Source organism: Trichoplax adhaerens, genomic scaffold (genome assembly GCF_000150275.1).
Source record: "Trichoplax adhaerens TRIADscaffold_15 genomic scaffold, whole genome shotgun sequence".
NCBI classification, from domain to species: Eukaryota; Metazoa; Placozoa; class Uniplacotomia; order Trichoplacea; family Trichoplacidae; genus Trichoplax; species Trichoplax adhaerens.
The window spans coordinates 342,294-356,785 of record NW_002060957.1 but is presented as its reverse complement, the minus strand read 5'-3'; the positions used below and the strand labels follow the sequence as shown (position 1 = coordinate 356,785).

Genomic DNA, 14,492 nt, shown 5'->3' with positions numbered 1-14,492 from the left:
ATAATCTACAGGATAGAATTCTATTAAATGTCATAAAATATTAATACCATTATAATTCATTGTAGCTTTAATCGATAGGTCCCGCTAACGGTTACAATGCGAATACAAAAAATGGTAACCATGATAATTATTTATTGGGATCGATAAGATGCTCCTAGCATATTCTATAATTCTAATGGCTTGAATATCATCAAATGACCATTCTTACATAAAAGTATCATATAGTAGCGTCTAATTTGAATAAAGCGGAGCGAGAAATTTATCGTGGCTAGTATTTTGCATTGATCTATATGACTTTCTTATTTTGATTTTTATCTCGTCAGCAATTATATCCATGAATGGAATAATGCATTATTGATTGCTATCAATGAACACTTTCTCGCTATAGCTTAAGTAAAAATTATTAGATTAATTTAATAACAAGTGATATATATACAGCACAATATGAATTATCTTAGTTCAGAAAAGATGCAGTAACAGATAATTATACTGTCTTTTTCGGATAGTTTAACATTATGATTATTATTAGACTGATACTTTACGGCTAATTGTATTATTACTTCACTCTTAATAGCAGTGAAAGAACCGTACACGTAAAAGATAGAACAGTAAATGAGATCAAACTCGAATAAGACAAAATTCATCTATAAATTCAGATCGGATCTATCAAAGTTTCTTACGGATATAATATTGATTTTTGAAGACTTATAGAATGTTGATTTGCTAACCTGATTGATCAAAATCTTTTGAGCTATCATGACGTACCAAAACCAATTGATTAATGAATTATTAAAGACTTTTCTTAAATTCTCATTTTTTAATGCTTGAATTAAAAATAAAATCACTTTATACATTGATATTTGCTGACAGCCTTCTTGCATCGATCGATTATATAATAGTGTTCTATTGATGCCATTTTTAAATTCTTGCCATCGATAGATATAATGATTCAATACCAATGTTGATAATATTTTTATTACCGTTGCCATAGGTGTTAGTGAAATGTGCCATGAGTAGACGCGATACATAGACAATAATCATATGGATGCCAAATTCAATCATTACAATCCAATTTTTAATTTGAATATTAACCTTGGACTGGATGTATAATATTGAATAACTATAATAAGAACATCAAAATCTACATTACGAACGAAGCGTAGCGTCTTGAATAGAACTGCATCATAAATACTGGATTACGGTCATGATTTTGTGGCACAGAGACGATAATGGAAATGGATGCTCCTATAATATGTTGTTTGATTAAATGATAATATTGAGATGACTGGCGAGAATACGATTTTTTGTTATAAATTGCAACTGGATTAGTTAGTTAACGTTATGAATGATTAGATATTGAGAATAGCGTTAGCCTGTCTATTATTTTTTTTTTACGCTAGATGGAACGGCGGCGTTTGTTTTTACGTATTGCGGTCTAAAAGTCTTCTCTGGCGTCTTCTTCTTCGATCTTATGAGTTGAAGAAGCAATTGGTTAATAATATTATATTAAAAATTTTCTCTTTAAGATACTTTATAACGATCTAACATCACTATAGTTATCTGATGAATCATAATCGTCATCGGCTAAGTGAACATTTTCTACCGTAATAGCTTGAAGCGTAACAGGTGGTCCACTCTGCAATGTTTCCGACGTTGAGGAGGCATTTTTGGAGATGGTTGATTTCTTTTTAAGCACCTTATGTTTAAACTTTTTACTTCGGAGCAAGAAAATAATTGGATTGGCAATATTACCAATGTAAGTTACCATTAAAAAGTTGTATTGAAAGACGAAGGCAAGTGCCGGCTCGGCGAAGTAGTCGTAGAGAGAGACTACACTATAAGGAATATAAGAGATCTGATAGGTAATAACAATAATACATAATGTCTTAGCCAAGGCAATTTCACGATTACGCCTTTCTTGTGACATTCCAGCTGCTTGAGTTTGCCGCCGCTGGCTATAAGTATTAACTCCATTAGCATTCTTGTTGATGATGTTTTTTTTATTCTTTTTAACACTGTTCATAACACGAAAACGACTTTGGCGTACTTCTAGGTAGATTTGATGATAACTCCATCCGATAAATGTGGTTGGAATCATGACCACAAAGAGAATTAAGCAGATATAGTAAGAGGCAACCAAAGAACCTTGGCTATAATAGTAAAGTGCCGCACATACGCCAATATCCGGGAAATACGTATAACTACCCCATTCATCCAAAGCTTGTGGCAAGGAAAAAATTAACGGTAATAGCCAGTTTAATGATACCAACACAAAAACGCCTCTCTTCTCTTTAATCAATTTCAGATAGCGAGGTTTAACGATAGCTAGGTAACGTGTTATAGCTAATACAGTCATGCAATAGATATTGACAATGCCGAAATACAAGGGAACAGCAATTCCAAAGCGACAAATTGGAGTATTAGACGGATGAGCTAACTGGCCTAGATAGACTTTTAGCATATCGGGAAAGATAAAGCAATAGCTATTATACGTGCCGATAAATTATTTCACCATAGGTGGTTGTTTAGAAGTAAAATAGCAAGGTGTGAAAGTGTTACCCCAATTGAACGATCATAGCGTTGAAACCAAAGAATTTATGGTAGGATAATATTGAAAAGAAAAGAGAGAAATTAAAATTATGGTAAGCCAAAATGATAAATTATTTTTCGAAGGAAATTTTCTAAATATGAATAACATCCTGTCATTAATTAGACATAAATACTTAACAACTTGATCGATTCATCTTTTGATGAATAGATATTAAAGGCTGAATAGTCATTAAATATGATTAACGTAATACGATTGAAAACGTATAATTAAAAAGGTGACAACTAAGAGGTAAAATAAAGTATTTTTAAGTTTATGCTTGATAACAGTAAGAACTTTTATTCGGTAAATGACTTAACAAAACCAGAATCAAGGCTATTTTAAGCCTGATCGTTAGGTTAATTTTAGAAAGCATCAAAAAAAAAATGTCGTACTATTAATGTTATTACTCTTTGCAATGTCCAGAAAGTAACTATACTTTTTCTTTCTTATTAATGAAAGTAACGTTGTAAAGCTACGGAAGAAACCGGCAATAAGATGCGAAAGATGGACTAATTTTACTTTAATAAGGGTTTATGATAACGTATGTAATAGCCGTTAAAAGTAACTCTGCTCCGTTAGTGACGCTTAAAGTTGATGATATCTTATGCTAGGATTAGCACTACTTTATGAAACAATCGTGAAAATTGGAAAGATATCGAATTTCTATTTCTAAATTCATTGGATTTATGTATTATCAACGTCCTTATTGAGTATACAGGTGCATCTAGTTTTAGTTTTTAGAGAAGCGTAACGAGTTAACCTCGACACGATCCAAAATCATCTTACCTAGCGATGCAATAAAGTCCATCGGATAGTGCCAAAATGAGTATCATAATATCACTTAGTTTCATGTTTTTTTTTATGGTGTAATAAGCTACCGCAGCATTACCAGGTGCTCCAATACAGACGAAAAACGTCTGTAAAATCATGAATACTAACGCATTTTCAGGAGTAAAATTAGATTTGAGCATTGAGCTATTGGTCATCACGCTCGGCGACGTGATTAATGATGTCGTTGTGTTCATTGTAATTTAATTTAATTAATCGCCGCTACAACTTCTTCTTTCAAAGATGGTACAGAAATTAAGAAAAGATTTGGTTGATGCTATACAGTAATGGAGTCCAATGTGGAGAGACTTCCAAAAAAAGAAAAATTAAAACTATAATTTAAACAGAATTCCGCAGGAAAAAATTTGTAGTAACGTTATCGACAAAGAAGATTGAAATAAGAAACGAATTGTCTAGAATGGCGGATATTGAAAGATGACAGCCGCTTTTAATATAGCCAGTATTTCCGTTGTAATTTTCAGTTGCCAAGTCGGTTCAAATCAATACGCAATCAAATTAGCCAAATTGATAAAAATTAATGAAATAAAATAACTAAAAATTAAAAATTGACTAGTCTGGTCTGATCAAAGTATTGGCCTAGTGGATAAGAACGGCGCTAGCGAGACAACCACTTTGAGAACAACTAGTTGTATACTGATGGAGGCAAGTTATGAGTCACGCAAGAAAAAGGAGTGGGCAATTTTTTTCTTTTTCACCAAACTTCTGTATATTGTTTTATGTTGATTTGTTAGTATCCGCTGAATTGATTAACGTAAAAATCATTTGCATCTGTTAGGATGATAATGTTGTTTCTATCTATTGTTTATTGATTCTACTATCCAATTAGAAATAACAATATTGTACTAATTTCCAGTTATCATTCTAATTGATAATTGTATGGCTAACTAGGGCTAAAGTTGTTATTATAAGATCTACGATAAGTCTTGAGTAGCAGTATGGATTATCGAGAGAAGTCAAGCATACCCAATGCAAGGTGATATAACCTTGATTCCTTGACAGTCTTAGAAAGAGTAATTCTATTTTCGATCAATGCTATCTATTCTTTTCATTTCAATAAAATTAGAAAAGAAGGCAATATTATCGTCTCTTGATCATGATTGATACAATTACGGATGCCTCATTATAAATTATAGTCGTTTATTATTGTTTACTTGAGCTTTTCAACTAGTAAATCTCACTATGATCCAAAAATCCACCTTAAATTAAATCCAACCAATTTCAATTTATCACCATCAATATGGTTGAACCGTATTTTCTTATAATATAACTTTATTGACACTAGACTGTAGTTATATTCAACCAACGAGTTGTTATAAGAAATTATGCTGATGACAGCGATAGTCGATGATTGAAAATTATAATCATTATAATAATCGCTTATGACAACAGAGTAGATAAAAAGACATCCATTGGATACTGATCACTCTCAGTGAAGGATCATTTTTAGCGATTCTAGTTACCACAGGGTGAATTTTAAAATCGATTGTTCTTTCACTTTTTCAACGTGAAACCCTTATTTTAATTATCGTTGTAGCAGTTATTAATAAATGATTATAAAAGCTAGATTAATCCATCTATGATAGCATTCCAATAATTCTTAACTATGCATCTTAAATATCCTTATCATATGATTAGACTTCCGTTGTGGACTTCCTTTGTTAATAAATTTTTATTTTTGTGCTCGCTTTAGTCGGAAGACAACAGCGTCGATACAACATCCACATTCCAATTATTTCTCCATTGATTGATCAATTCGACTTGTTGATTAGTTGGTTAATCGATTGCATCAACTAACTAGCGTAAATGGCATTTTTAGATATAGACAATACTATAGCTTGTCGATTATCAAGGTAACATCTGCAATTACATGGAGAATAAAAAATGTGCTAACCATTTAAGTATTTTAACTAATGTGAGAAGAATAAAACAATCAATCGATTGGATTTGAAAGTGTGGCCTACAAACAATATGATTGCCTTTAGTCGATTGCCAACAAGGATGATGACTTGATCACTTCATCATTCTCAGTCAATGATGCTATTTCGATCTCTTTAATCATCTTGATCGCCATCGTGTTATGAAATAATTAATATATATTGTCAATATCAATAGTTGACTTCGATTGGCTTGCAATCTATTCAATTGTTATCAACAAAAAAGCCAAGAAGAAAATAGCCGCTGTTTGATGAAACAATAATAAATGCCTACCTGATCCATCATGCAATAGTGGCATTGGAATTAATGAGGTCAAGGTGGTGAGATAGATATTTCAAATAACTCTTATTAATGACAACGAATGGGTTGAGTAAGAGAAACAATCATTTGCTTCAAGTATTGATTTATGAATTGCCTTCTCCTTATCTAAAGTATAATAAGCCCATTTCCTAAATTGATTAAGAATGAATTTTCGTTCTACATTATTAAGCAACAGTTTTATTCTCTTGCATCTATCCTTGAAGGTATCATTGATTGAATCCAATAGAAGAAATGACTGAATTTAAAGTGGCCATTGTTAATCCTATTAACGACTATGGCCTGTTACTGCTTCACCTTGTGTATCTTATGCATGATCAGTAAATTAAACATTTGACTTTCTACTGACTAGAACAATACAACATGATCAAGTAATGGACCATATTTTCTCTTCCATCAGCACGAATTATTCATCGATTATTTGTCCAACCTTTCAAAAAATGATAAATTCATTTAGTATTCGAGTATCTAAATTGAAAGGATGATTTTTATGTCACTAATGAATCAACGGTTATTCAAATTACTAACAATAAACTTTGATCATTTAAATTCAGTGTTGTGTTGGGCAAATTTGAATTGAAATTCATTTTAAAGGAGGCATATTACAGGATGATATTTCAACTTTTTTTCTAATCGATATGTTACAAAAAAGTCTACCATGCAAGACGATTGCTATTATTATCGGCTATCCAATGACGAGGCAACTGTCCAGCCAACGAAGTCGATGTTTTTTTTACCGTATCATTATATTGATATATTGATACCTGTCATCTGTGTACATTGTCAAAATATTTTTAATGTTGTACTTGATTATTTAACAACAAAGTCCGTGGACGTAGTAACAGATGGTTAATCCATTGATGGAAATATTAAAATACTATTATGTCATCGTTGCATTGGTAACCTTGTCAAGTGGATAGCTGTTTCTACTTCATTCATGCCATGTCATGGATACAATCTTAACTTATGTTGATTTGACGTAGTGTATACTTGTATACCATCAATATAGAGTCAACTATTGATAGAAGAGAATGATCGATACAACAGGCACCAAAATTACATCTGTTTTCATTCACTCCTTGTCAGTATACGATTACACTACATGGATTTTCGTATAAGCAAGTACTCCTGGTTATGATCTCGATTGAAAAATGGACCCATCTTCAGGTGGGGTTATAAGTTATAACCATGGCATTGAGTTTGGTTGCGGCTTTATTGATTCAACAAAACTTGGAGCATATTTCTTTGTTATTAAGGTCGCAACGTTAAAGAATAAACAGAGGAGGAACAATATAAGGCTTAAGGTTAATTTTTTTTGTCACAAGACAGCCACGTAATTAAATAATGATGGATAGCAAACAATAAAAAAAAATCAACGAATATCAATCTAATCGAAGCTGCCAATTTGTGTACAGAAGACACGAGGCCCTATTGATACAATGTATCATCCGAGACGATCACCATAATTGAATAACGATCATTGGCTATGATAGCAATATGCAACTAATAATGGACCACATAGAACAATTTAGCAACAGTTCGTATCCCAACGTTAAGTACGATTAAGATGCACTCTGTAATTCAGTAGAATTGTACATTTCATGACTAGGAAAATAGATTGTCGAATGCATAATACGTCCATGATCAGTTCCCAATATCGCCTGCTAGCTTTGCATGAAAGAGCATTAGAGGATGATTTACTTGCATTATAGAATTGATAACGCTATCCTCGACATAGTTTGACGCTGTGTAATGAAATTATGGTCATTAGGTTATCATTCTACTTGCATTATTTTAATCCTGCAGACTTTATACGAATTGTATCAAATTAGGCTATTGATCCATTCTATGCAACAGTGAATTATTCTAATAATGCTTTTATTGTTGTTTATGAAGAATTATTTAGTACAGTATGAGTAGGTCAAGTGAAGACAATTCAAGGCCAATTAGTGATCACGTCTATCAATTTACAAGCTATGCATGCAAATAATTACGTACGGTCAAGATTTCAGTTTGAAAAGAGTCGCTTGTGACTAGTCGACGGCAAGAATCATTGATAAAAAGTGTCGAATTAGTCACCATACCTGTAACTAATTTTGATTCACGACATGATTAGACAAAAAACGATCAAAGTGCCGGTTTGTTCAGATTTCTAGTTTTAATCCGACTGCAGGCGGCAACTAATAATGATCTAGGCACGATTGGAGAATTCGATTATTGCGCTTTTACTGTGTTCTACCTAGCAGTACCGTCATGATTCAATAATTGTTGATTGCTGATTAATCAATCGCCATTGAATATCCAAACGACGTCTCATTTTAGTGTGTTGTATAGTATAGTACTTGTGTATACATCCTATTTCTAAACGAGGGTCAACTTGACCTGGCGAACTTCTTCAATACTCATGAAGGATCTAGCTGCAGCTTTAACTCCTACTGGGGAAAATGATAATCCTGTACAGTATACTGGAAAATCTTGTGTACTGCATTATGAGTAAAAGGGCTGATTGTCTTTCTCCCCTTTTATCCTTTTTGACCGTGACTTGTGACAGCCTTTGTCTCTCCATCTTGAATTAAGCGCTTGCTGCACTGAAAGCTTCTGGCTATCCCTGACTTGGCCCACTGACCTTCCCGTAAGCTATAAGTCATTGTTTCCATTCTAGTATTCTTTCTTTCTTTTCTTCCTTCCTAAACGAGCTAGTAGGCTAGTGCATTGCTGCCGTAGCAACCTGCTACCCGTATTTCTGGCTCACGCGATTTCTCCCGACCGTTATAACGGTCGTCGACAATCTACTCGTATTTTCACAACGTCTACAGCATACGTAGCCTTTCCAATTTCCATCTCCCATGAATGCAGAGATGGCACCTGCAGTCATTGATGAGTGCATTAAGGATGCAGCTGTCTATTCGATGATAGTGCACTGGTAAAATTCTATCCTTGAAATTGGTTGCAATGAAGAAGGAAAGGAAACATCATCTCCTTAGTGCTGATATACCGTAAAGTAATGCTGTCCTTCAGTGTACTTCTCGAGTGCGCAAAACAGGTATGTACACCCATACAGTACTGTACATTTAGCGTACAATGCACATGGGACTTGAACTCTTGAAGGAGTCCATGGTCTGTACGTCTGTAAGCGGTGTACACGACTTGAACTCGGACTCTAGGGTGCGATTTGGGTTCACCATTAGCGTGGTGATGCAAGTGTTTGGATAGTGCTTGCAGTCATTTTGAGTTCACCATTTCTGTGGTGATGCAAGAGTTTGGATAGTGCTTGTAGTCATTTTGGGCTTAGAGAATCACCAACTAATTCGATCGAGTTCGGCTTGCGTTTTCACTCCATTCAGCCTTGAAGCCTTTCATTAGCGCAGCCGCTATTGCAGTTGTTCTTAGACTTATGGCTGCCGTATTAAAATAACACCGTTATACGATAAGCATTGAAGGCTAAATAACTGAAGGGAAAAAATGAGCTCCATGGATGTTACTTCCATCTTAATAAGGACTCTAGTCCGGAAAGTAAGGAGTGGACGGCAACCAGTGCGAAATAATGATGAGGTTGACTATTCTGGGATCATTCTACTATACACGCTATCTGCGCATTTGTAGTGTTACCTCAAATAAGCTGAAGACGAACATTCTATAGTCCAGAGAGAGTCTGATTGCAGCTAGATAATCCTTGGTAGCTGTAAGACGAACCCAATCTCATAAACTAAAGTCAAGTTTTCAAGAAACTGGAGTTCTTGCTGTATTTTCTATGCATGTCTTACCTGCAGTATGCGCGTCTGTGTAAAGTCAATGTCGTAAATTAAGCATCAGTCATAGCCTAGTGCAAAGCTTGTCTGCGACATCAATTTTACACACTGTAGGTCTACACCAGTTTTGCCCGTCCCTGAAAAATAATAATAATATTATTATTATTAAAAAAACTAAAATAATTATTATTAACCAGGGACGGACGGAGAACGGAAGTTATGTGCAAAATGACCATTTAGCTTGACTATTTTGCGGTCATTCTACTATACGCTATCACTGAAACCGTCTACTAGACTGTACAAAACCAACTTAGTAACCGCCAATCCTGGATAGTATAGTGCACCGTTTTAGACATACGATTCCATTGAGATGACCAGCAAAATCGTCAGCTAGATCGTTTTGACTCTACTTGATCTGCTAAATAGCGCTGTTGAAGATAACTTTCTGACTCGATATCGAGAAATCAAACTGAGTAAAATTGATGTACCGTATCACTGGTATCATACTATAACCTGCCCTATTCAACCTACACAAACAACACCAGTCAAACCATAGTACAGTATGGCAACTGGATAGAGGAAGATTAAGCCAAACTGCGCCTGAGCAGTTTCAAACTTTGCGCGGTTTTTTGTTTACTGCCTAAAGATTGCCACTTAATCCTCGCTAATCCTCGCTGTAGAGCGTTGTTTTAGGCCTACAATAATTGTCAATTTTAGATTGCAGTGTTGTAGATTGAAATTAAAACTTGGAAATACTCTTGCAGCACTTCTAAAACTGCAATCATTAATCATTTGTTGTGTGGAGGTTCTATGTACGATGGATTGAGTGGGTCATCATGTTTCGATCTACCTCAACATCGCCAATCAAGCAAGAGTGAAGAGCCAAAGCCAAAGATTAAACTACGATATACAAGTAAAGGAGAATTGAAATCTAGCCTAGTTTGCTAATTAAGTTGCACCATTTCCGATTGAAGCTGTTTATGACAAGTCAAAATGGAAGAAAAGTTACAAGAAGTAAGGCATCCTTCTTATTGATAAATCAAACCCTTGCAGCTTGATGAAACTACGATCAAGCTACCACTATATAGTATAGGCGTACTGCACTTAGTGGACTGAACTGTAGTTTGGTAGTACCGTAGACAAGTAGATTTAGATATTGTTTCATATTTATCTTGTCTAGCTTTTGCAGTAATCTTATCATGAGAAAAACTGTAGGTAGTATCAACGGATAGTTCTACACGATTTAGCCATGATACAATAGTGTCTTTTCTAGCTTTTAGCGCTGATAATGAGGAATACTGTAGACCAATATCAATTTATCATCTTTCAGTTTATTCAATAACAGTAGTTCACGATCCAACGGTTGTATAGCTTCCTTGATGTCTACTATAAATTTAGCCATGATAAATACTGGATTACAGTATCTAGCTTATGGAGTAAGCATATCACATAGAATCAAACCGACCGATCATTTATCAATTGATGACTCCTTGTTGTATAATAAATACAATTCATCATGACAAGCATAGAAGAAGTGTAGGTGGGCTTGAAGCTCGCTTTCATTAGGATACTACTTCGTCGGACGTTGGTAGTTTGGAATGAATGGAATACTGTAGCAAACGATCAAAGCATAAATATTGAACTACTTTCTATTTGTAAATACATGTATGTACTGTAGGATAGTACTAGCAGGATATAAGGCAAAATAAATAACTCAATTCGAGTCCATGTGCTGTATGCAATGATAATGATAAGCAAGTATTCCTACTGTAGTAGCTGTAATACAGTGTCTATCCAAAATTGTAAATGCAACGTTTTGTTATTAAGATCCATAGCTGGCTTGAGAGATTGTTCGATGGACAACCTGTACCGCAATACGAAGTCAATGCTACTACTATGAATATGTTGGAGAATTTATATAAATTAAATCAAGTTTGTGACAACGATGCACACAATCTCATTGAAGATGTTAAGCAAAAGGCTTTAGAATATAGCTACGAAGGTAAATGAAAGTACTGTTGTTATAGCTCTAAACAATCATACGCGTATAGTATGTAGGATTGTAGCCCATTATTTTCGACATCATTTGCAGAGCTCTGCTGGATAAGTAATTGTGTGTGAAAATTATTGACACTCGAATAGTATAAAGTTCTTGTCCCTGAAATACTTTTATTGACCACGATAACTTAGCTGGTTGTAAATCGATCATTTTCATAGTAGTATTTACATTCAATATTACCCAGTAGTAACGTGAAGCACAATATTACATTGCATTCTAGTAATAGGAAATTAGGATAGGCATAATTCGGGCTCTTTACCCTGATGGATTGATATCAGATTTATTTACTTTTTCAACGGGAATAGCGCTATTTAGTTTTTTAAAGCACATGAATTTAATATTTCTTAAGCAAGTGTTTGCAACTTTCAGCTCTTCGACTATCGACAATCCTTTCCACACTTGGACTAGACAAAAGTAGCCTATCACAATCCGGCAATGTCAGCTTAAACAACCTAGCTAAAATAGCATTAATTCTGAAATTAAAAGACACCTCGATAAGTAGGTATGCAAGCAAAGAGTTCAACGATGTAGTATATTCATGGAAGATCATACATACTAAGTGCTATGGTGAATTGCTATGATTGCACATAATTAACGAATGTGATTATAGTTATTAATAATTACAACTTTGATATGGACGCCTTTTAGTTACTACTGTGGCATTCATCACTTGGCACGCGACACTAGATCAGTAGAACGAATGCACAACATGGAGAAAAGATTAATTGATGCCCTAACTATCAAGCATAGGGACAGTATTGTCAAATCCAGTGCATTAAAAAGGTCTGTCATTTGGTATAAAGGGATATCTTCTCTGCTTCGCTTACAATAGTGATTGTGTAACATGATTATGTAGGACATTACGCGAACTAACTGACCATGCAGCTGAAACTGAACCAAAATTAGAGCAACGTTTGCGAGAAACAGCCTTTTTAGGACGTAAAAGTCAAGAATATCAAAAAATTATTACAGAACTAAAGGTATGACTTCGCGAAATTATATTCTTAGCATGATATTATTTGATAAAGCCTTAGCCGATTGTATTCCGTCTTTAGCAAGTTTATAATGTTGTTTCATATCAATGTAGTAAATGGCAGATTATTTTATATCGCGTTCAGGTTATGATTAAAGCATTTGTCATTAGCAAGCAGCGATATCGACGCGTACGGTGGGATTACCCACCAGTAAAATAATTTTCAGCTACTGCATAGGAATCAAAAGTTATGCCGTTCTCCTATTAATTGCATTAAAATCTTATTGCAGAATACTTACGCTGGATAGTTGTACTATTTAATGTTAGCAAAATATCATAATATTACATACGCATATTACCTGCTTAGGGTTCTGATTAGAGTCACGTTTATCTTGATTTTGTTAAAGTCATTAATGCATAAATAACAAATTTCAGAAAGCAAATAAAGAAGTAAATATGGATCCCTCACTTTATCATTCCAACCTTGTTAAAAGAGCAAAGGTTAAAAATTTACTAGCTAATAATTGTTTAATAGTTAACGTTATAACTATCTCAAGAGCTCACGGTATCACACTTAGCTACCATAAATTATGATATACGTAATCAACCATCAGTAATTGATTTTAGACGTTTGTTTAAGTTATATGACTAATAACAAGCCCACTGCCGTTTAGGATCTACAAATGCTAAAAGAAGAACTTGCACCATTACAAGCTAAATGGAAATCATACCATAGCTTGCCAGCTGTAAGTCGTCCTTTAAAGACTGCAGATAACGTTTGAATTGATTCATGTAAATTACATACCCTTATGGTACATATCTTTCATCATAATATTGTCTACTCTCTTAGGATATTTCATTAGCAAAGGTCAAGCTAGAAGAGGCAAAGCAAGAAATGGTTAGTTGGGTGATAAACTAATTTATCCGAAATTGTTCTAAAGGATTGATCTAAATGTTGCTATTATATCTCGCTATCATTAGGTGCGCCTTGAAATGGAATTAGAACGGCGAATTGGTAGCATCTAAAATATTATAATTCGGTTCTATCATCTGTATATTTTTATATACTCGTAATAGATCCTTGAATAATCTTGTTCGTGTGGGAAGAAAGAAATGTATATTCCGTATCTTAACCGTTTTGCTCCATGCGAAAAATAGCTATAAAACAATAACTTCGAATTAAATGTAGCCGCAAGCGATAAAAGCTACATTGATAGCGTTAGAAAGGCTACGATTCGGATTTCTAGTACCATGTTATCGTAATACTCGGCTAACACACAAGTATTACTAATTGTAAAACTTTTGACATTGTTTACGTTTTATCATTTTATTTGATTAAAATTTAATATTAGATGGTCAAGTTAAACTTTAATATTTCATGTTGACCTTGTTTACTTCATATCGCAAGTGCTACCTAATATTACAAGACTTGATGTTTCCAGAAAGTCATCATCATATTCATGAAGCCTCGGACTACTACAAAGCATTCTAGAAGTCCGTAACTATGATAAAACTGCAGATGCATAGCAAATACTGTACAGTTGGCCTGAACTACCTGAAGTTGAAAGGCAGGAAGACACCAAATTTATAGTATCATCTGAAATAAAATGAAAACAATTTCCGCCAAAGCGATCGATCCGATTACAATTGACTACTACAGTACATGCATGATCCATTCAACATCCCACTGCTTAAAAAGACGATCCAAGAATTTTTTAGATAAATATTAAACACAAATACATTAATACGAAAAACATTTAATATACTATTCGTATGTCTGAAAAATAATTAACCATGCCAAATAATTCGCAATAGTCGACATAGTTTGATATAATTGATTTGGATTCTATCTACAATCTTCCATTGCACTGCTCATGCATAGTGCAATGCTGCAAAACAGAATTATGCGATCCACAAGGATAGATAAACAAATAGCAAATTATGATAATAACTAGAGCATCACGAAGCTTTAGCCAAACACTTGTGGTTTGATATAGCCTGGCCCCGTACCTACAGTAT

The 14,492-nt window shown here is 34.2% G+C and overlaps 2 protein-coding genes across 2 annotated transcripts; one reads left to right on the top strand and one right to left on the bottom strand.

The window, feature by feature from the left end:
* Window positions 1-1,531: 1,531 nt before the first annotated feature.
* TRIADDRAFT_60377 (uncharacterized protein) lies at window positions 1,532-3,576 on the bottom strand (the record flags this gene model as incomplete). Its single annotated transcript, XM_002116324.1, has 2 exons — window positions 1,532-2,483; window positions 3,377-3,576. The coding sequence occupies 2 exons, from the start codon at window positions 3,574-3,576 to the stop codon at window positions 1,532-1,534; spliced, it is 1,152 nt and encodes a 383-aa protein (XP_002116360.1).
* A 7,671-nt stretch (window positions 3,577-11,247) lies between these two features.
* On the top strand, window positions 11,248-13,499 carry TRIADDRAFT_60376 (uncharacterized protein; the record flags this gene model as incomplete). Its single annotated transcript, XM_002116411.1, has 8 exons — window positions 11,248-11,443; window positions 11,870-12,002; window positions 12,149-12,283; window positions 12,357-12,480; window positions 12,909-12,974; window positions 13,148-13,219; window positions 13,324-13,371; window positions 13,455-13,499. 8 exons carry the CDS (start codon window positions 11,248-11,250, stop codon window positions 13,497-13,499), a joined length of 819 nt encoding a protein of 272 aa, XP_002116447.1.
* Between the last annotated feature and the right edge of the window lie 993 nt (window positions 13,500-14,492).